This window comes from Labrus bergylta, chromosome 6 (assembly GCF_963930695.1).
Source record: "Labrus bergylta chromosome 6, fLabBer1.1, whole genome shotgun sequence".
NCBI classification, from domain to species: Eukaryota; Metazoa; Chordata; class Actinopteri; order Labriformes; family Labridae; genus Labrus; species Labrus bergylta.
The window spans coordinates 10804873-10827290 of record NC_089200.1 but is presented as its reverse complement, the minus strand read 5'-3'; the positions used below and the strand labels follow the sequence as shown (position 1 = coordinate 10827290).

At 41.7% G+C, this 22418-nt stretch overlaps 1 protein-coding gene across 6 annotated transcripts in view; it reads right to left on the bottom strand.

Moving 5' to 3' along the window:
- Positions 1 to 22418, bottom strand: part of tprb (translocated promoter region b, nuclear basket protein) — a 23965-nt gene extending 1547 nt beyond the window's left edge. The window contains exons 1-49 of one of the 6 annotated variants that reach the window (XM_065955709.1): positions 22249 to 22418; positions 21928 to 22032; positions 21746 to 21819; positions 19497 to 19593; positions 19288 to 19391; positions 19017 to 19181; positions 18584 to 18676; positions 18318 to 18398; positions 17896 to 17983; positions 17624 to 17764; positions 17384 to 17487; positions 16935 to 17132; positions 16331 to 16438; positions 16002 to 16228; positions 15100 to 15263; positions 14869 to 15011; positions 13939 to 14087; positions 13595 to 13757; positions 13306 to 13440; positions 13080 to 13220; positions 12701 to 12869; positions 11984 to 12150; positions 11205 to 11357; positions 10923 to 11039; positions 10617 to 10820; positions 10142 to 10329; positions 9866 to 10013; positions 9559 to 9696; positions 9260 to 9391; positions 8993 to 9123; positions 8672 to 8882; positions 8389 to 8535; positions 7980 to 8178; positions 7018 to 7199; positions 6242 to 6315; positions 5875 to 6071; positions 5467 to 5757; positions 5182 to 5336; positions 4999 to 5079; positions 4403 to 4558; positions 4163 to 4318; positions 3233 to 3326; positions 1593 to 1744; positions 1422 to 1475; positions 1226 to 1314; positions 1031 to 1074; positions 817 to 915; positions 484 to 640; positions 80 to 201 (exon numbers count right to left, since the gene is read on the bottom strand). In XM_065955709.1, the coding sequence (XP_065811781.1) occupies positions 80 to 201; positions 484 to 640; positions 817 to 915; positions 1031 to 1074; positions 1226 to 1314; positions 1422 to 1475; positions 1593 to 1744; positions 3233 to 3326; positions 4163 to 4318; positions 4403 to 4558; positions 4999 to 5079; positions 5182 to 5336; positions 5467 to 5757; positions 5875 to 6071; positions 6242 to 6315; positions 7018 to 7199; positions 7980 to 8178; positions 8389 to 8535; positions 8672 to 8882; positions 8993 to 9123; positions 9260 to 9391; positions 9559 to 9696; positions 9866 to 10013; positions 10142 to 10329; positions 10617 to 10820; positions 10923 to 11039; positions 11205 to 11357; positions 11984 to 12150; positions 12701 to 12869; positions 13080 to 13220; positions 13306 to 13440; positions 13595 to 13757; positions 13939 to 14087; positions 14869 to 15011; positions 15100 to 15263; positions 16002 to 16228; positions 16331 to 16438; positions 16935 to 17132; positions 17384 to 17487; positions 17624 to 17764; positions 17896 to 17983; positions 18318 to 18398; positions 18584 to 18676; positions 19017 to 19181; positions 19288 to 19391; positions 19497 to 19593; positions 21746 to 21819; positions 21928 to 22032; positions 22249 to 22402 (6841 nt within the window). In that variant the 5' untranslated portion in view covers positions 22403 to 22418. The remainder of the gene's footprint in view (positions 1 to 79; positions 202 to 483; positions 641 to 816; positions 916 to 1030; positions 1075 to 1225; positions 1315 to 1421; positions 1476 to 1592; positions 1745 to 3232; positions 3327 to 4162; positions 4319 to 4402; positions 4559 to 4998; positions 5080 to 5181; positions 5337 to 5466; positions 5758 to 5874; positions 6072 to 6241; positions 6316 to 7017; positions 7200 to 7979; positions 8179 to 8388; positions 8536 to 8671; positions 8883 to 8992; positions 9124 to 9259; positions 9392 to 9558; positions 9697 to 9865; positions 10014 to 10141; positions 10330 to 10616; positions 10821 to 10922; positions 11040 to 11204; positions 11358 to 11983; positions 12151 to 12700; positions 12870 to 13079; positions 13221 to 13305; positions 13441 to 13594; positions 13758 to 13938; positions 14088 to 14868; positions 15012 to 15099; positions 15264 to 16001; positions 16229 to 16330; positions 16439 to 16934; positions 17133 to 17383; positions 17488 to 17623; positions 17765 to 17895; positions 17984 to 18317; positions 18399 to 18583; positions 18677 to 19016; positions 19182 to 19287; positions 19392 to 19496; positions 19594 to 21745; positions 21820 to 21927; positions 22033 to 22248) is intronic. The other 5 variants (XM_065955711.1, XM_029281414.2, XM_065955712.1 and 2 more) reach the window with 5 other exon arrangements.

The following is a 22418-nucleotide window of genomic DNA, read 5'->3' as shown; positions in this document are numbered from 1 at the left end:
TTCATAGTCAGAGGTCACCGATGGTTAAGATGCAGAGTATAACTGTTTGATGATAGAAGGAGAGATGTGCAGTGTGTACCTGCAGAGCTGGATGAGGGTTCCTGACTGGTGGAGGGGAGGCTGGATTTGTCAGATGTCTGGCCGGACTCCTCTGCATCTCCCTGTGAGACCACTGCATCCACTGACACCTCTGCACTGGGTCTGAAATAAACAGAACGACACAACTTGAACACTTACACATAAAGCTTCAAACTGAATGCAGTAGATCAAATGGGATGCACTTGGTCAGCATGTGAACACCTGCGTTCAGTACAGCTTTGTAATTGATTCATTTAAATATTTTTTACATTTTATATTAGGTCTTAAGTTTTAATAAGTGTAGATAATAGAAACTGATGATAAGAGAGGGAAAAAATCTTGCTGACAGAAGAAACCAGACGTCTGAGTTTCATCAGAAAAACAGCTGAAAGGAGTGAGTCTCACCTATCAGTGTCAGGCTCCATGAAGATGTCTTCCCTCTCCTCCCCTGTGCCAGCTCCTCCTGGCACAACCAGGCCTGGTGTTGAAGTGCTCACCATGGGAACAGACTGGGAGGCGTGCTCGGTGGTGTCAGACTGAGCTGCCTCTGAGAAAACAGTTACTGAAAGAGAGGAACAAAAAAAAACACAAGATAGTCTCACTTCATTTGGTGTAGCAACTGATAAATTTCACAAATCAGAAAAACAACATCTACCCTTACTGGGTTAAAAAAAAAAAAAAGGAGATACATCCATATCAGACTAACAGAGGGTCAAACAGAGATGAAGAGACAAATACCTGGTGCTGCAACTTGTAACGGTGTCGTTGGAACGCTGCGGCCGCCAGACTCCTCCTCATGAGTCGCTAGATACAAAGGACTTTCATACAGCCCAAGACCTGAAGACAAGAAAAAAAGCTTTATGTTGCATCACAAAACTCCTCTTCCAATAATCTTTGTGTTTATCATTTTCTTAACAACCTGCATTATGAATACGTGTTGTGTGGGGCGTACCTCCTTGTGATGAGAGCTGTCTTTGGCTGGGAGTTTCAACAAATCTGCCAAAGTACCAAAGCACACGTATCAGATTGTGTACTATTTCAGCAGTGTATTCGTCACACACACACACACACACACACACACACAAAAATCCTGAATAATTCCCGGCATTCTGACTTCCTGGGTTGTGTACATTTGTGTGAGACTTACTGGATGGCCTGGTCAAAACCATCGGAGCGGTGCACCACCAGAGTGGGAGTGCTGGGAACCATCCTGTCATCATCGTCACAGAAGTGCTGCTGCAGGGAGAGAGGTGGAAGAAAACAATGAGTACAAAGATGCAATAAGAAAGAAACAGAAGTAAACAGTAACATTTGTATGGTTTATGTAATAATAGAGAACCTACAGCACTGCTCTGCACTCCAGGAGTGAGCTGAGGGACTCGACGAACGGGGAGCCGCTGTGAAGTTAGATTTGATCAAACTGATGAGCAGCTCTTGTGATCTCCACACAGATGTAACAGAAAATATAGATACTGTGAGGATTCATATTAGTGAGGATGGATTAATGATCATACCTGTACCTGAGCAGGTGGCCCCAGCTCAGATGACTGGGCAGGGTGGATGTTCAGACGAGGGGGCTGCTGATGCGTTGGTCTCCGTGGTGACTGGGGCATCCTTGAACTAGAGTTGAAGATTGACTCCAGAGACTCCATAGTACTGCCCTCAACTACAACAAAAGAGAATGTTCAAATAAGCAGAGGTCCATGTATTTTGAAATAAATACATTTGATGAGAGCTAAAAAAAAAAAAAAATCTGTAAAGAAAGCCACCAATACAAACTCAAGTGTGCACTTTTTACCTCCAAAAGACATACTTACTTTATAAATCTTAAAAACCTGCTAAAAGACTGCTGAGGATATGTACGAGATACAAACTCACTTATACAAACAAACACTTCAATTAACAAAAAAAAAAAAAGGAAAAATATTTGACTCTGGTTAATTATTAATGGCTCTAAAATCCAAAGACTCGGATGATTTGTTAGTATTAGAAATCAAATTATATATTAGCAAGAAATAGAGCTGCAATGATTGTTCAAGAAAAGGAACTGTTTTTGAGAGGAAGGTGTCAAACAGATTGTGAAATTAGTTTATTATTATGAAAAAAAAGTTTTTAAAATGATTCATGGGCAAATAAAATATTTTATTAGATTGGTAACTTTTCATATTTTTTTATTTTCTGTTTGTAGTAGTTTCTTTGTTTTCTTTTAAACAAATGCATTTGTGTTTCATATTAAAGAGCCCATATTATGCCCTTTTTGGGGTTCATATTTAATCTATGTACCTACTTTTGTACGTTCACAATAGCTAAAGTCTGAAAAAAGTGTCTGTTTTCATGTACTGCTCCTCCTTGCTCCCTCTGCGCTCTGAGTCCGTCAGCTACGCTCTGTTGAGCCCCCACTGTTAGACCCCACGTGGGTCAAGTCTGCTCTGATTGGTCTGCCGATCCGCTCTGTCGTTATTGGTCAGTTGCTCAGCACGCGTCTCGGAAATTTCAACATGAGCTGCAGGGCTTGCCACAACGAGCCAACGGGCTTAGATCAGTGATCTCACACTGACAATGACTTCGGACTGACAATTTTTTTTCGAGGGGGGCTAGAACCGAGCGTTACATGCGGCTAATGCTACAGCTAACAGGAGGACGTAGGAGAAGCTGCATTTCTGCGGACTTTGAATTTTTGCACATAGATGTGTCTAAACATGCACAGGAGACTTGGAAAACACACTAAAGAGCATATAAAACCAAAAAAAGCATAATATGGGACCTTTAAAAAGAACAAACATGTCACAGAAACTACTTTAGAGTATCTCACTTTTGTTTTTTTTAAATCATCAGCCGCTCACCAGTCAAATGCTTTAGACTTGTGTTTCATTTATAAGACATTCAGCTATTCAAGAGCACGAAATTACCCTGAATCATTTTAATCCTTTTCAAAGTAAAGCACAGGTTATGTGTGGTTCAAAACAATCTTTACTTTGGCTTCTACTTGAACTGTAGCTCTCTTTCATTCAGACAGACAACAACATATTACATCTTCCTCTGTCATCATGTAGAGTCTGATAACTAATTAGATGGCGGGACAGTTTGTGAGCGCATGTGGAGAGTCTGAGGTGGATCGACATATGTGCGTTCAACAGGGTTTCCTGGATCTTACAGCTGGGTGTCTGGGAATCTGCTGGTCTCTGGGTGGAGTCAGACGCTCCCAAACTCTCCTCCGTCTCTGTGCCTGGGTCTGTTACATCAGCTCCCTGAGAAAGAAGAAAACAAACAAAAGGACATAATAAAAAGAACAATAAAACCTCAAGAAGAATTTAAAAAAAAGGGCAAATAAAAAAATTAAAGAGACTAAAGGCTGGGAAATGTGTAAATGAGATGTAAGGGAAAAACAGGAGTAGGCAGAATGAGGGGAAGAAGGTTGCCACACACACTATAGATGCCAGCATGTACCGGAAAATCCCTGCATACAGATCATTACTCATTTTCTCCTCATATGGAACAAAATGTCCTTCAGAAAAGGCCAAATAAAAAAAACACTCATACATTTTTGTTTAGAATAATTTAAAATGTTGAGAAGCCTTTCAGCAACGAGCCATTAATACAATTCACTCAACACAAAGTGACTATTGGCTTTTTGGGCCAATTAAGAAATGTCAAATTTGAATTCCCTGGTGAATATTCAATTGTAAGGCTCACCGGATAATTGGATAATGAAGTTAACAAATGTATGAGAGGTGATAGATCATTTTCTTCATATTTTTCATCATGTCTCATTTTCATGGTCTTTTATTTCTTTACGCCACTCATCCACTGACACATCCCAGTGACCACGTGCAGCCAAGACCAGAGTAAACAACTGAAGTCAACACAAGTGAAGAGAAAGCTACTCGTGAGTAAAAAAAACAGCGACAGAGAGATGAGAAAATGTGGAAAAAATGAGTTTGTGAGCAGGAAATGGTTCCTAATTGTCTGACTCAAAGCGTGGGAAGAGTTCACTCAGTGTACTGGAGGTGAGAGCTGTGAGCGAGGATGTATGAGAGATGAAACTTTTTAACGTTAGTGCATCTGGTGTCACATGTAATCAGACCTCAGTGTCGTCTCCTTCGTACGCCTCGTTTCCGTCTCCGCTCCCCTCGTTACTGTCCTCCCCTTCCTCCCCCATCTCTCCATCATCCTCCTCGTCATCCTCTTCATCTTCTTCCTCCTCGTCATCCTCTTCATCTTCCTCCTCCTCCTCGTAGTCCTACAATGAGCAGCATTTAAAATCATGAGAGGCAGGAAATGAAGACATTCCAAAGATATATTCTGCAGCTGGCGGTAAATCTACCTGCTCTTCTTCCTCTTCATCCTCCTCCTCTTGGTCTTCTTCGCTCTCTGAGTCCGTCAATATGACGATGACTTCTTCATCCTCTTGGTCAATGGGGATGGACTGGGATGCTGCAACATCATCTCCTTCCTCCAGTGTTGCAAACTCCTCTGTCTGCTGGGCAAAACAATGTCCACTTAGAACAACCAACGTGCAATCTACTTATTAACACCATTTTTGAAGGTAGTATATTCCATTTAAATATATACATATAACAAATAAGTATCCCATTAATGCATCTTTAACATTTGTCTTTCACGATGTACTTAATGGCAAACCTTTTCTCCAGAGATAAATGATAAAAAAGCTTCAGATATCTTCAAGTTTAAGAAAACAGCTCTTTCAGCATAGAAATAGAGTTCAGTTTCTGCTGATGGTAACAACTTGCAGACAATGTATTTATCCTTCCTAAAAAAAAAAACTACAGAGACAAGCCAACTTCTAACCCTCACTGCGGCACAATTGGGTTAACCAGAAACAATGATTAACTGGGAAATGAGAATACTTCGAGTTGAAGTATTTGAATGTATTTAAACCATTATTATGTGATGGCCAACCTGGCTTGCTTCTCCACCATCCTGACTGTCTGTTGGCACCACCCCTTCAGCCTCAGCACTCTCCTCCACCAGCACCTCTTCCTGTGGAGAACACAAAACACCCGCATGTCACCCAAAACTTACCTGCACAAATTTAAGGTCATTATAAACAATTTTAAAAAAATATTCACAACACTTCCTTACCTCTGGACCAACTCTCTGGATGATGCGGAGTTTCTTTGGTATCGGAGCCCTTGAAGAATCCTCCTGGGTTGTTTCTGTGTCAGTGACCATGGTGGAGCTCTCCTCCTCCTCACGAGGCCTTTTGGACATGGAGGAGGTCCCTGGTGTTGCCGAAACTAGAGATAAATCATAGGTAAAATAACTACATGACTTCACTGTTAGTTTATTTATTTTCAAAAGTTGTAAAACAGGGGCCTGGTGTTTAATCTACCATTGTTGGTTTATTATAATAAGTACTTTTCTCACCAGTCCCAAACACAGAGGAGGTGGAGGACGTTGAAGGCCACTCCACCTGCGAGCTAGGTGCTGCCTCAATAAGCATGGTCGGTGGGTCCTGATTGGCTGGCTCCGGGTGGGTCAGGCTCTGTTGCTGAGTTGGTTGGACAAATGCTGTGGCCTGTGTCTGTGTCTGCTGCATGGCTAGCATGGGCCCGGCTAAAGTGGTCTGGACGTTGGGGCTGGCTGAGCGCACCGAGCCGCTGGCACTGCCGTACACCGTCACATGCTCCACAGGTGGGCCTTCAGAAGACTGCATAGCTGAAGAAAAAAAGAAAGTGGAGCATTGATTAGAAGTGCACGCAGCAGTGTAAAGCAAAACATTTATCCTCCAGGATAGCAGGAAAGGTTTCCTCCACCTTTTCAGTTAAGACTTACCTTCCTGCGACTCCACCTGTGTGGTAGGCATGACAGTCGCAGTGGGTGTTGGGGTGGGAACAGGAGCTGGGGTGATCATTGGTCTGATGCTTGCTCTTGGAGTAGGTTTGTTTCCTGGATTGACAGGCTGCTTGCTGCCTGTAGCCACAACAGGTGTTGGCTTTATGTTGGCAGTTGGAGGCTCAGATGTGCTGGCACTGACAGAGACGAAGAGCAGGACATAAAAATTAGAGAATTAAAAAACACTTTAAATAAAAAGGGACACAAAAAAAAGAATAAAGTGAACTACAGGAAAGGTAAGACATGTTCACTCTTACACAGCCATGGTGTTACCCTATAAACAATATGCTGTAAATCTGATTCATACCTGCCCCTGTCTCCAGCTGGGGTGGTCTTCAGACTGATCTGTCTCTGTTCTGTGCTCCTCTGCTGCTCCTGGGTCTGAAGATACAGACAGAAAAGTCATTAATGAAACCGACAAAATGTTAAAATTAATGATTCTGTTTTTAACCAAACTTGAAAAGTCACTTGATATGTTTTTTTAGGCATTACCAAGTTGCCCATCCCTGAGCCCTATTAACAGTTATTTAAGAAACTGGCCATGGAGAACCATCTCTCACATCTGATGATACACAAGTGACCAACTCTTTACAAATGCCCTTTTGTTCCATGAATCAAACCTGGCAATTCTTCAAGGGATGAAAAGTTGAAGTCACTGGCACAAGTTTATGTGACCTTTTTTTTGTTTTGGCAAAACTAGTTTCTAAAGATGGTTTTAGAAGTAAATAAAATCAGTGCTGATATAAATGTTGAATCTTTTTTCAGCACTTGCAAGCTTGTGTTCAGACCAGACAGCCGTTAAAGTTAACCCATGGTTTTTTAAGTTCTTTGACCAGTTTCTTTAATTCCTGTTAAAGTAACCTTAGATCGTCAGCTTACTGCATGGGGTTTCATGTTCATAGGACTTAAGTACTATAACCTTAGAAAATAGTTGCTTTAGCTCAACATCATATGTGGAAGGTTCATGCCACTGCAAATTAAAATTACAATGATATACAACAATTTTAATAATAGCTGCAATGACTATATGTGTTAAAATTCAGCTGCTGTGTTAATAGTGAAAACCTGAAGGCAGACTCTCACCTTGCTGGGTCCTGCCTCGGGTTGCTCGTCCCTCTGCTCCTGGCCTCGCAGGTTTCTCATTTCTCTCTCATGTCGATTCAGAAGGCCGTCATACTGAGACTTGAGAGCGCTTAATCGCTGCTCGAGCTCATCACGCTGTTGTTTAAGATCACTGTTTTCCTTCTGCAGCTGCTCTTTGGCGTCTGTGCATAAATGATTAAGGTCTGAGACTCACATGAAGTAAACACTACAATAGAGATGTAAGGAGGAAGTGGTGGAGGGGAAAGAGATGTAAGGAGGAGGAAGTGGTGGAGGGGAAAGAGATGTAAGGAGGAGGAAGTGGTGGAGGGGAAAGAGATGTAAGGAGGAGGAAGTGGTGGAGGGGAAAGAGATGTAAGGAGGAAGTGGTGGAGGGGAAAGAGATGTAAGGAGGAAGTAATGGAGGGGAAAGAGATCTAAGGAGGAGGAAGTGATGGAGGGGAAAGAGATGTAAGGAGGAAGTGATGGAGGGGAAAGAGATGTAAGGAGGAAGTGATGGAGGGGAAAGAGATGTAAGGAGGAAGTGATGGAGGGGAAAGAGACGTAAGGAGGAAGTGGTGGAGGGGAAAGAGATGTAAGGAGGAAGTGGTGGAGGGGAAAGAGACGTAAGGAGGAAGTGATGGAGGGGAAAGAGATTTAAGGAGGAAGTGATGGAGGGGAAAGAGACGTAAGGAGGAAGTGGTGGAGGGGAAAGAGACGTAAGGAGGAAGTGATGGAGGGGAAAGAGATGTAAGGAGGAAGTGATGGAGGGGAAAGAGATGTAAGGAGGAAGTGATGGAGGGGAAAGCGATGTAAGGAGGAAGTGATGGAGGGGAAAGAGACGTAAGGAGGAAGTGGTGGAGGGGAAAGAGACGTAAGGAGGAAGTGATGGAGAGTAGAGGACTTTGGGAAACAAGGATTTACAGTAGGTCAATTTGGTGTAATATTTGAGAAAAGCTTCTTACTCATGAGCTGACTAAGCTTCTGCTTGGCAGAAACAAATGCCTTCTTGGTCTTCTCTTCCTTCTCAGTAATCTGCTGTCTCAGTGTGACCTCCTGAGAAGCTTTGTCCTGCAGCTCCTGCTTCAGCCGGGTCAACTCTGTCTGCAGCCTTGAGGATTGTTCTTGGGCATTACGTGCTTCAGTCTCCCGCTCTGTGACCACCTGTCATGTACCACAAGAAATAATGAGAATAAATATGTGTATGAAGAAAACACAAGCGTATGTGCTAGAGCACTGTCAGTGTGTTCTGTCCTGGTTATAAGGAATATCTGCCTCCTGATAAATGGCATAGAGGAACAACTGTTAAAATTCTAAGTGGGGAATTCAGTCAAAGATTTCGACAGGAACACATGGAGACTTGTGATGTCTTACCTTGTTGATGTTCTCCAGCTGTCCTTCCATCTCTTTGGTTTTTGCTTCAGCCTGGCTCAGAGAATTTTTGAGGCTCTGCAGCTCCTGAACTGAAGCTTGACGAGCTTCCTCTTCTTGGGACGGACCTGCTGCAGCCTCAGCTACCAGCTAGAAACAAACAAACAAACATAAAGTTAAAAGATGTGTTATGACTGAACTGCTCATTGAGGGTGTCTTCAGAGAACTAAACATGCACTAACAATTATGCACTCTTTTTTCCCCAAGCTTGGGATTAAAGACTCACCTTGTCGTGTTCCACTTTGAGTTCATCGTACTGAGCCTTGTAGCGGCGCCCGATCTTCTTGACCTGGGTGATAGTTCGCATTTTGTCCGCAATATCCTGGTTCTTTGACTCAACGTCATTCTTCAGAGTATTCCTTTCTTCTGTTATCTTACTCATGTTGTCACGCAGGTTCTGTATCTGATTTTGAAGGGAAGTGGTCAGGTTATTGGATCTAAAGAGAGAAGAGAAGAGATGAAGTAAGTTAATAGTAAAAAGTTTCCCACACCAAAACACTCATTAACAGATTCTGCATACAAATAATAGCGATGATTAATTCCTCACCTGTTAGCCTCTGCTTTAAGCCTTGTGTTCTCCTCAGTGAGCTGCTGAACGCGTTTGAGATGTGCCTCCTTCTCAGAGTGCAACCGCTTGTACTCTTCTGGATCTGAATCTTTTTGCTGGCTCACCAAATGCTGAAAGATAAAAATCAAGTTGTATTTAAGTTGTAATACAAAGCAATAGAACAATTATTCTTATACAAAATAAACGCTAATAATACAGGTACAAAACAAGCTTCCTCTTTGCCATGACATTGGTCTTCCTACAGACCTGGGCCCGAGCTTTCCAGCGCTTGATTTCCTCTTCCAGTATCTTCTTCTCAGCCTGCAGTACGCCGCTCTTCTCGCTCAGCTCTGAGTTGGCCTGCTGTAGTGGTACGCTGTCAGACTCCAACTTTTGTACCTAAAAAACACAGAAAATTCGCCATTTGGAGGTTCACTGAGGGGGGTTATAAAAACCTGTAGTTAACCCTTGTAAGTTGATTTGAATAATAAGGGTACACCATGTAATTAAAGTGTGAATCAAATGAATCACAAACAGAACATTTCTCTTCACTACTCGACTGATACCTTAGTCTGTGTTTGCTGCAGTTCTCGCTCCAACTTATCCTTTTCCTCTCTCAGCATCTTGTTGGTCTCCAGCAAGACGCTCATGGTTTCTGTCTTCTTCATCAGCTCATCATGCTGAGTCAAGGTCTTTGCTGTCACCTGCGAACCATAATTAGTTGTTTTTATTGCTTTTAATTAAGTCAAAAGTCCATGACCTTCTTAGAGCAAAGTAAAAAAAACATAGACACACACAACAATCCAGAGAGAAAAACAGTTCTTCATAGAAAGAATCTACCGGACTGACTTGTAGTGAGTAAAAAAAACCTACCTGCATCCTCTCCTCCGCGGCGCTCAAGCTGTCCTGTAACTCCTTCAGCTCTCGCTCCAGGTGCTCCACCCTCAGACGGTAACGCAAACTCTCCCCTTGGGCAATTTCGAAGTGAGACTCTGCAATTTCCTTCTCCCGCCGCACAAACCTGCAACCAACAGGGTAATTGTTTAAACCAGCACACTAGTGTAGATAAAGACATTCAACCTTCAAAATGGTCCTAGGTGTTTTTTTTATTTTATGCATTAACATTTATTTGCAGGTAAACAGCACTACCTGAGAATCTCAAGGACTTGGTCCTGGGATTTGCTCTCTTCAGACAGGGAGATATTCTTCGGACTCTCATTAACTGCATGTTGTAAATTGTCAGCCATCTTGCTACTCATTGTCTGGATCTGTTCATGTAGGAGGGTGTTCTGCCTCTGCAACTCCTCATTTCTGTTCCCGATCTTGGACATCTCCTCCTAGAATATGTGCAAAGAAAATGAGGTTGAACCGTGTGATTGCTAGTTTCTATAAAAAACAAACCCCATCAACAACGTTCACATAGTTGAAAAACAAACTAACCATTAAACATCACAACATGATTAACTCAAATGCCCCTAACATAAACATCTGTAAGACTTTCAGTATTTACTTTTTATTGTGACAAGGCAAGACTTATTTCAGTGATTTAGTAAACCTCATTTTATTATATCTTTTCCTGTCGGGTCATCACCTACTAAACTCTAAAAGTCTCTCCATAACCAACCTTGAGGATCTTCTCCTGTTCTTCCCAGGACACTCTCGCCTCCAGGAGTCCGGCACTGGTCCTCTGTGCTCTCTCTTCCAGCTGATGTCTGAGCTCGACAGCCTGCTGGGCCTGAGCTTTAGCCGCCTGCAGGGCTTCCACGTCTGCGGCATGCATCATCATCTCCCGCTCGTACTTGTCTTGTGCTTCAGCTGCCAGCTTAGCCTGGGTTACAGGAATGAAGATGTGGAATTAGCTTGGCCTGTTAAAGTAAAGGGGGGGAATCAAAGACATACTTCCACATCTAAATAAACACAAACTGCTTACCTGCTCTTGACTGTCTTTTAGAGCTTGCTGCTGCTGAGCCTCAGCGACTACCAGTCTCTGTAGCGCCTCCTGGTGATCTGCCTTGGCACTGCTGAGGCTTCTCCTTAGATTGTTCATCTAACAGAGACAATAAAAACTAACTCTACCAATTTCCTGAAAACTGCATCAATGTTCAGATATTGTTCAAATATGGGGAGGAGAAATACATTGTGAACTGCTACTTGTTTGTAGGAAATCTACATTTGACTCGTTTATATCTTCATGATGAGGGATTTAACATACCTGCTCCTCCATGGAGGCAAGGGCTCTCTTCTTCTGCTCCCCTAAGTCTTGTTTCTGTTTCTCTGCCTCTGCAAGCTTCTCCTCCAGACTGCGGTGCTGCTTCTCAGCCTCCTTCATACAAGCTTCAATCGTTGAGCGTGCCTGCTCTGTTACCTGGTCATTAGGGAATTTTCAAGTACAGTCTTTTTTAACCCAATTACATTCATTTAAGTGGCCCAACATGCAATATCATCCAAATGGATTTTTAAAAATTAGACTTCAATAACTAACTGCTTTAAACAAATTCTCAGACTTCATTTGACAAAACTCTCATTTTTAGTGTTTTTAACTGAAGATCAAAGCTGATCAGACAAAGATTAAACATTTTGGCTGGTTTAAAAAATATATATATATTTATATGTATATGTCTTTATATGTTTGAAAATTCAGATTCTACCTTTTGCAATTTATGAGGTAGAAAAGCTATTTTAAACAAAAAGCCAAGTAATACATGGATATAGCATGTATAATCCAAAAATCTGTGTCATAACTTGGAGTGGGAGGCGGTAATTGACTCCTGGCCATATAGGTAGATGGGAAAATTAATCATTAAATAAAAAGTTGTGACAATTTATTTAAGGTTGTCAACATTTGAACACATTGCATCCCTCTGGGATTAATAAAGTATTTCTGATAGTCAAAGTTTTTGTTTCTAGCATTTTCACACTTTTTGTCTTATAGTGTATAGGTGTATAGCTTTGATGTTGAACACTGACAAGCAGCGTGTGTGCATTTTGCACCTGTTTCTCTTTGTCCAGGGTCTCTTCCAGGCTCTGAGCCATGGCTCGATACTGCTCCATGCTGGAAGTGATTGATCTGAGGCTCTCTGAAAGCTCCTCTGCCCGGGTTTCAGCCAGCCGCAGACGGCCCTGTAGATCCTCTCTGTCTTGATCTGAACCCTGCAGGCCTGGAAGCAGAATTCAGTGCAAGGAGTGACTGATGCAGTTTGACAAAATACAATGACAGGAGGGATTGTAGACTAATGAAAATACTGTTAAACTGTTAGGAGTCTGTTTTAAAACCACAAAGAGTGTGGCTTCAGCATTTCAAAAAGCTCTTTTACTAGAGCCTGACAAATAGAAACTGTATAACTAATAGAGAAAGTCAGTCAGACTAACACTAAGCACGTTATTTTTTTTATTTTTTTTTTTGAAGTAGGTCAAGTACTTAACTAGGTCCTTAAATGGACAAAGCATGTTATCATTGGAGCATTTTATTAATATCGTCTCCTCTCTAAAATGCAAACCAGCATGTAAGCGATAAGTGAAAAATGTCACAATCCGAGACTTTGAGTAGCTAGACATTTCTCAAGAACTGTATTTTAAATCTATAGCCATAGCATTTCATGTGAACCACTGAAAACAATACATATTTGGGTATGCAAAAGAATGGATTCATCAGCCTGTTTTGTTTTGAACATCTACCGGTAGGTCTGTGTGTGTGTGTTTAGTGCAAACCTCTGATAATGGGTGTGGATGGCGAGCTCATGATGTGACGTGATTCCCCACTTCCTTGCTGCAGCCTCAGGTTTTTGAGCTCCACCTCGGCACCATTCAGCAGCTCCTTGGTCTTATGGTGTAGAGCCGCCTGTGTCTCCAGCTGCCTTTTGGCCTCCATTAACTGAATCTGTACATAGCAAGTTACAGACAGAAGTACAGCGAGCAGACAATTAAATCCCCTGATATTTCAGACGACTTGTTTCATCAGTTGAAGTACGAGTCAAAGCTTAATGCTCTTCTTTATTTTGGAAAGGTGTTATGTTTCACACGAAAAAGGACATTAAGTGGTTCTTGTACACAAAATGAAAAAGTGACAACCAGTCAATTTCACTCTTACCTCCTGGTTTCTGCTGAGCAGGTGGCGCTGTTCCACCTCGTGCTCCAGCCGCTTCTGCAGCTGCGTGATCTCTCGTTCCTGCTTCTCCAACTGGTCGTTTAGACGCTGACGTGTATCAGTCTCTGACCGCTCAAGGGTAGCCTAGGGGAACACAACAGATTATAGCTTGAGGCTTGATTGTGCCCGTGCGAGACAATAAGCGTATACTGTTTCTCTTATAGGTTACCTGAATGGTCTGGAGGTTGGTCAGCAGCAGGTTCTGGGTTTGTTGTTGGCTCAAGATTGACTCTTTCTCCTGGTTCAGCCTCGACTCCACCAGCTTCAGCATGTCTCTCTCCTTACGAAGGTTCTCAGCTCGGCCCTAAGAGACAGAAGGAGATGAGCCTTGTCTAGACAGATTCAAATGAAGCACTACTGCCATCACCATCAGCAATGAGTTTCAGAGAAATTCAAAGAAACCAAACTCTGGCACAAATATTACCATCAAGAAAAATGTTTCCAGGAATGAAACTAACCTCGGCCATGGAGAGTCTCTCTTTGGCAGCTTTTAGATCTTCTTTCATAGTGTTGATAGTCTGCTCGTGCATCTGTGAGGCAGCGGCCGTCTTTTGTTCCTTTTCCCTAAGGGAAGCAATCTCTTTCCTGTAGCCCTTAACGTTGTCTTCCAGCATCTCATACCTGACAATATTGACACAGATTTATTTTTAGCGGTGTGCATGCAACCCTCGGATTTAAGAAATGAAGTATGCAGTTAACCCATTAGAATATAACATTACAGCTCTTACATTAGAGTATTGTTACGTCATCAAAACACTTCACACCTTCCTTAATTCTGTTACTGGTCATTGTTCAAACTCACCTCTTGGAGGTAAAATCCAGATTGGTGGATACCGTAGCATTCTGGGAGTGGAGATTGGAGAGCTGCTCCTGGAGCTTTTCATTCGTCTCTGTCAGTTTTTTGTCACTGTCCATGCGCTCCCTCTTATAAGTGGAGAACACCTCCTGTAACTGCAGATGCAACCAGACACTTTAGTAGATAGTAATTGTTGTCTAAGACAGTGGTTCTCCACTGGTGGGTCCGGACCCAAAAGTGGTTCAGGAGTCGTTTTCAGTGGGTCTCAAAAGTGTGCCTAGAAAACAAATGTGTCCAAAAGTCTACAAAGCGATTTTTAAACATGTTCGTTTTGTTTTGTGTCTTTGTTCCATCACATAGTTTGCACGGCCGGATGTCCAGATTGCACAACTTTTCATTAAATAAATCTGATCAGTTGAAGTATCTGAAAATTTGGGTTGTGAATTTTCATCAAGGAGTTGGGGGCGGGTACTTCGGCTGGACCAGTTGAGAACCACTCGTCTAAGAAATCCAATTTTCATTTTGCAGAATAGACACACATCTATTAGACATACACAGATCTCTACTTATTCTATTCATCCTCTATTCAATTTATGTTGCGGGAAATTTGTCAAAAACATCACATTTTAATTTGCAAATTCACTCTAACTTTTCACTTGTTTAAATCATGTGGTGTTTCCAGATGCCCAACATTAATCAGTGGGGACAGAAGAAACCTAAAATCATTCTTAGTTAAGTTTCTTCTGTTAGCCTGCCTGTCACAGTTTCACTTACACTTCAATCTACTCCAAGCATCATCAGCAAAAAGGGGAAACAATCTTTTGGGTTCAAAGTAGAATGTAATGTAGCAAAATATGCACACTGCCATCTAGTGGTAAACATGGAACGTTCTGTGCAAGTATATCTCATTGATACGTTCACAACTGTGGCACTCACCTGTCGCAAAGCTGCGTTGGCTTCCAATGCTTCTGTAGACTCTGTTGCCATGGACACAAGTTCAGTGGGAGTTCCTGCGGTGGGAATGGCTGCAGGTGAGCGACGGGGGGTGGAAGTCATAATGAACTCCTCAGGTGGTGTACCTTAAGAAAAAGAAGAACAATAGTGCGTATTGGGAAAGATCATCAGAAGGTGCCTCAACAGCATAGGCCTTTATTTCTCCTTTGTTACCTTGCTGAGGGAAGCTGACTCCGGTTGCCCGAGCCAGCATCACACGATACATGTCCCTCTGCTTCACGATGGCCTCTGTCATCTGGACCTGTTTGATTCTTTGCTCCTTCAGGGAATCCAGCTCCGCCAGGGCTTTCCCCAAACTTTGCTCCAGTTCACCATGTCTGAAAAAGGTAAACTATCTTAGCCTAACTGACAGTGAGATATCTTTACTGATACCTAGATAAATACATTGTGAAAATCACGGCAGACACAGATTACAACGTTTAAAAGAGCAATTTCGCCGATTGCCAATTCGATATCAATATTTTTCATTATTTCATTGTAATTCTTTGCGTCTTTCTTTCCAAATAACCTAGGAGATAAGGTGTATTTAAATTGCTTTTAATGTCCCTGGAACATGCCTTACTTACTGCATATGACTTTAACAGAGATGGTGTAGGACTTCTACATTTGCAGACATTTTCTTTCTCATTTGTCCAGAAAAACAAATCAGAGTTTGTCCAACAGGTGACTTCTTCTGGCTTTAGTTAATTATGCTAGCTACCTAGCATAAATTGATGCGTCTTAACAGATACACGTCATCCGCTAACTGATATTGGTGCATGTAACATTATTTGCCTAAGGGCAGATGTCTGTCAACGGCTGATATTTTCCGACACTAATTTTCAACAAATGCAGCATTGCATCCCTTCTTATGACACATTGAATTCAGAAGTATAACATGCAGATGAAGAAGCTTTTTTTTTTGATGACTTCATGTTGGTTCTTCTTTAGCATTGCCTTTCCATACATTTTTTTTTACCGAATTTGGAAACTGTAACATTCCAAAAAGGCCAGTAAACAAACAGTTATGTTTGGTTATTGGTAGTAATAATAATAAAAAAAACCTTCTGACTCACTTATTGCCAGTTAATTCAAACTCCTCTTTCTCCTGAGAGTCACTGAGCTCCCTGAGGGCCACCAAAAGACGCTGATTCTGCTTCTGAAGCTCCTCCACACTGCGGAAAGTCACCAAGTGTTGGCTGATCACCTCTGATGTGCTGCTGATGTCAGCTGAGTTCACGTCCTCTTCATGAATAACATGATTTCCACGAGCCTCTTCCAGCTCAATCAGCAGCACACGCACCTGGAGGGAACAGAAAAGGACGGTAATGAAGATATGAGTTTTTGAGAAATCAGATTACATCCAGATTTATCTTTAAACTCGAGGAAAAGAGTGAGAGCTCACCTGCTGGGCCATGTCTGCTAGCTGAAGTTCACATCTCTGGTTGTCTCTTTCCAGAACAGACGAGCGCTTGTTAGCTTCATCAGCATTCTTCTGCAGACGGTGCACCTCCTGAAGGAAACAAAAAAATTCTGTAAATATTTATTTATTTTTTGTTAAATCATTTATTTTTGGGCTTTTTATGTCTTTATTTAATAGGACAGTTGATAGAGTATGAAACAGGGAGAGAGAGAGGAATGACATGAGGGAAAGGAGCCACAGGTCGGACTTGAACCAGAGCTGTCGGCTTCAAGAACTACATGGGTCGCCACCTGACCGCTAGGCCATCTGTACCCCAACAGTTCGTAATTCATTTAGAGTACAAAGGGTAAATTGCCATGTAATATGTATTTTTTCTGTGCCAGATTCAAAATAGGAAAGTATTAAAAATATGATTTATCATTTATTTTACTATTGAGAAATACATTAATTTATTGTAAAAAATACAAAATGTACTGTTACATGAATATTGTCCAACACAACACAAACAGATCATCAAAGGGAGAAATGCATCGATGCAGTCTGACGGCTTCACTGAACAGTCATAAAACTCGTGTTTAGTACTGACCTTTACAGCCTGCTCCAGCTTGGCAGAAAGACTGGCCACTGACTTCTGCATGCGCTCATGTTGGTCCCTTTGCCGTTTGAGGATAGGGGCCTTGGCTTCCACTTCCTGCACAATGTCATCCAGGTATTTGTTGACCCGCTTGTTCTCCAATCGCTCTAACTGCAGCTGCTCCTGGCTCTCCAGGTATGCTGTATACAGCTGAAAAATATATACGACATCTTGTATCAACATCAGAAACATGAGCAGTGAAGACAATTCACCTTTCTGTTAGTTAATTAGAGAAATCCCTTAATGGTGCAATCCAAACCCAGCCGTCCAAGTTCAAACTAAATTAAGCATAATTAGCTTTTAAAAAACTGCAATTATCTATCCAACTCAAGATCAACAATATCAAACTCATATCCATTCACATTTCCCTTCTGCCGGAGGGTTTTGATAATTGCATTTACCTCTGTGAGCTTCATGCCGGGCTTTATCTTGGATACAGCAGCTGCGGTAGGAGACATTGTTGTCATTTGCTCGTCTGTGAGCAAAGACGCTGTACTCACAGGGCCTGGACATTCACAAAAAGAAGAGACCACATGACATATTTGTTAATTTACAGGTTCTATGATGGCTCTTTGGATTTACTTTTAAATGTCCATAATGACTACAGAGCATTAAAAAGTTGCAGAATGGACCCAACCGACCTCTGAGTTTAGAACTTGACAGCAGCTCATTGGCATTGTCCAGCTCTTTCTCAAGAGCCTGGATCCTCTCCTTCAGTTCAGCTACACTTTTATCGGTGGCACCATTCATCTCTTGCAGCTTCTCTTCGAGGGCTTTGTTGGCTGTAATGTGAAAGAAGGAAACGGAGAAACTCTTAAGAAATGAGCAGTCAGAGCACTAAGCTAAAAAAAAGAAGAAGTTTGAACATCAACTCCAGTTGCCCAGTGGAAAAGGACTTTTGGTCAAACTGTACCTTCTCCTGCCTCCTTCAGCAGCTTATGAAGCTCCTCCACTGCCCGACTCAGCTCTTCACTTTTTGCCTCAGAATCTGCTGCTGCTCCCTGCCGCCGAAAAAACATGGGTTATTTCTGACAAATAAAGGCGACAAAACTCTACAGTAACATACAATAATCTTCTCAGTCATGATGAATAGAATTCTAGATATAATACAATATATTACAATAAAATTCAGCGATGTGTTTGGAAATTCAGAAATTTGTATCATTACTGAAACTCTGCAAATACATCTTCACCAAAATTCACTGGGCGGTCAGATGATTTCATTAGTCTACAATCAGCTTCTTTTTTTTTTTTTTTTTCCAGAAAACAAACAAACAGAGATGCTCCTCTGGGCCTAATAAGTCCCTTGGAGTAAACACTTATAACTTTACATACCTTGTACAGATTAGAAAGCTTGATGTTGGCATTGAGCTCGTTTCTGAACTTTTCCTCCATGGTCGCTTGTTGTTCTTTGGCCTAAAATCAGGAACAATCCAGTCATACACATCACCCCTTAACTTCACACTGTGCTACATTACTGACATACTGTATCTGCTGCAGAGCATATTGTTCAATAACATGGGAATAAAGACTGATGTTAGTGTATAAAAGATGACATGGTGAATACTTTAGAGACACTTCAAGAAGTGCCAGAAACTTACTTCTTTTAGTTTGCTGATTATGTCTTCATTTTGTTTCTGAAGATGTTCACTTGATGTTTTCAAACTGCCCACTTGATCTTGGAGTCTGCTTAACTGAAAGTCAAAGGCAAGAAACACATCAAGTAATTAACCACAGGAAATGATAACAGTCCTTCATAACTGAACAAAGTGTTCAAATTCATTCAATACATAGGGTAACTTCTGACAGCCAAGTTATGAGCAGGGCATTTAGCAGTCACTGACTTAACCGCAAACTACCCACAATGTATGCATCTATGACGGTGCAATAAAAACTAGTCTATGATTTGTTAAAGCTCAACATATGTCATGTTATCTTACAAAATGTTGACTTGCCATTGTAATCATTGTTTCTCTTTCTCTCGTGTTTCTAAGCTCTATAAAAACATTTTTGTTTAAACATAAAGAGACATACCTCATCTGCCTTGTCCCCCAGGGTGAACTTCAGTTCCAGGATCTGGTTTCCCTTCTGTCGGGACAGGGACAGCAGCTCCTCACTCTTAGCCTTCAGTTCCTCATTCAGCCAAGACGTCTGTCCATGCAGCAGCTCCTTCTCTTGTTCCATACGCTTCTCTTTGTACTGTAACAGAAAGCCACCACAACTTTTCAACCATTTGTTCATATGTTAAGTAGAAGGTAACAGCTGCTTATCATCTGTTATTATTGAATAGAATACAATAACTCACCTTGATGTTGACTTCAGCTGCTTCAAGTTCATCTAACTTCATCTGTAGGGCCATCTTGGAGGCGTTAACTTCCACCATCTTATCATTGAGTTGCCTGAAGTCATCTGGAAACACCACATGATTTAAACAAGTGAAAAGTTAGAGTGAAGTTGCAAATTAAAATGTGATGTTTTTGGCAAATTTCGCCACACTATTCCCCCCCCCCATACCGTTTAAATGCTCCACTTCCAAGGACCTTCTTTCCAGCGTTCGCAGAAGCTCTCGCTTTTCTGCCTCCAGATCTTCTTTAGCCTTTGACAGCACAGTCTAAACCGATTGTAAAATTATGTTAACCATGATGCTTGATGGTATTGGTTACAATTTTTTAATGATTACATCAGAACAATGCTCCATTCTTCAATTCAGAGTTGAATGTGTTTTAGACATACTCTACATATTTATCAATTGGCATTATAATAATAATAACAAACTATACCGCTTGAAAAAAACTATGTCCTAAAATCCTGCCTTTCTTTTAACAAAAAGTTGGTGATATATTTGTTTTATGTAACATTTTGAGTTGACAAAAGAGTGTTAAATTGTGATTTTAAGTTTACACTGAAAGGGGCTTGTAATAATCCTAAAAGACGAGTCAACAAATGTGGTCAAGTCTTCACATAGAGTACATAGAGATGTGGCTGTTAAATAAGAAAATGACTTGCACCACCATTTAGAGGTGGGCGATATGGGAAAAATATCATATCACGATTTCTTTTTGGCAAAATCACGATTTTTTCATACTGATCTTTAGACAAATTTGTAAGTCACTGACCAGTTCAACCAAACATATTTCCCTGTATAATGTTTTTAAATGCACAAAAACTGTGTTGACAAGTTTAATCTATTTGAAAAACATCTTTGTAGGAGGTCTGGAGGTTGATATTTATGCATAATTTGAAGGTTTTCTGCACCACTTTGAAATTATGATTTAGTTATGTGTCCTCTTTTTATGTTCATCAGGAACATTTTCACACAGTGATGCATTTTCTTGTGTTTCTCTTCTATTTTAGCCCTGCAGAGTTCCTACAGCTGAAGCTTCATATCGGCTCTGCAGCCTTTGTTGTTTTTTTATGACATTATCGGACTAACTTTAGTTTTATTTATATGAAGCTCTAGCGTAAGTTTTTTTTTTTGCACGCTCATTCTCGTTTCCGCTGTCATTCTTGAGCTGTCATTTTCTGGGGGCTGTAATTGGTTAATCAGCTGTCTCGTCAGCGGTACTCATCTAACCAATGGCATGGTGTTCCGCCCTTATTTTCGACCTATCATCGTACTGCTCCCCTTTTAAATATGATTCTTTCTCTCCCTTAGTCCCTTCATGCTGACGTTTCATGCGCCCCTCCACCTCCCCAACACCGCCATCTCGCAGAATCATCATCCCATCTGGTCTCATCAAGTCATCAGCTTCACCACCACCAGTGTCTGGACTCCATGGGGGGGGGGGATCTATTCTGACGTTGCTAAGAATTGTCATTCTACACATCGCCCACCCCATAGAGTCCAAACGCCAAAATTATTTCCGTCAAGGAACATTTCCATATCTCAATTGTCTCTCTGTGACACATGATCAAAGTAAGTTTTACTGACAGAGTGCGGGACATTGTTGATTGACAGACAGACAGACAGTCACCATGGTTACTCAATCTCACCTGCCTGCTGCTTTGTAACATCGTTTAGCTTAATCCCTATAAATTCAGCTATCACAACAGGTGAGCTTCAGGTGGAGAAGCTTGATAAGTAACCTTTAAAAAACCGAGAGAGAGCAGAAAACACCGACGGTAACATTTTAAACACCGGGTGTTATATCTCCCATCACTGACTGTCTGTCTCTCCGCAGACTGTCTGTCTCTCCGCAGACTGTCTGTCTCTCTGCAGACTGTCTGTCTCTCTGCAGACTGTCTGTCTGTCTCTCTGCAGACTGTCTGTCTCTCTGCAGACTGTCTGTCTCTCTGCAGACTGTCTGTCTCTCTGCAGACTGTCTGTCTCTCCGCAGACTGTCTGTCTCTCCGCAGACTGTCTGTCTCTCCGCAGACTGTCTGTCTCTCCGCAGACTGTCTGTCTCTCCGCAGACTGTCTGTCTCTCCGCAGACTGTCTGTCTCTCTGCAGACTGTGAACATCTCTCCCGGCTCGTTAAAACTGTTTCTTGTGTCTTTATCCGAGATGTAAACTTAACTGTGCAAACTGTGCAGATAAGTTTCAGTGTTTCTCACGCCGTGTCGGTTTGGAAAAACATCAGAACATTTGCATATAAACCGGGGTGGAGTTGTTTGTGCAGACTTTACTTTTAAGTTTCGTTTTCTCTCTGCTGTCTGTGTCGGAGAATAAACTGCAGCATGATAAATAATTAAAAAATAAACACATAAAAGCCGGTTCTACGACCTCTCTGCTTTGACAGATCGTCAGCATTATTTGTCTTACCTGCTCTGATGACAACCTCCCCTGTGAGGATTCATATTCCCTGTTTTTGTCACGTACATGTTTGAGTTCATCACCTGTTAAAGAGATATTAACGAAGAGGCATGTGAGAAACTACAGTGTTCATTTTACATAGAGAAGCAGGGGGCATTGCTAATCTAATCATTCAATAGTTTGACTCTTACCGAGCTTGTTCAGCTCATCTTTGAGTTTGAGATGTTCTTGGGACTGGGACAAAAACTCCTCCTGACATTGAGCGAGTTGTTTCACTTTCTCGAAGAAATGTTGCTCTGTGAGAGAAAAACACGAACATGAGGTTATCTTATCCCTTATTCTCAATGCGGCTTAAAGGAAAACACGACACATTTCATGTAAACGGGGCCATGCTTTAAGTTAAACGCTTAGAGTTCATGAAGCTAACACACACACACACACACACGGGGGGGTAGCCTAATGCAACACACTTTAGCACCGTCAGCTAACAGAAACATGTGGCTCAATCTTACCGCTGTCGACGCGAAATTGCTCCTGCTGTGCTTTCAAAGAATCGATTTCATACTGCTGATCTGAAAGGATCCTTTCCAGTTTGTTTTGAATAGTTTTCGGTATCTTGGATAGCTCAGAAGCTTCCAACTCTTGCAGCAGCAGCAGTGCCGCCATTTTTGCGACAACACAG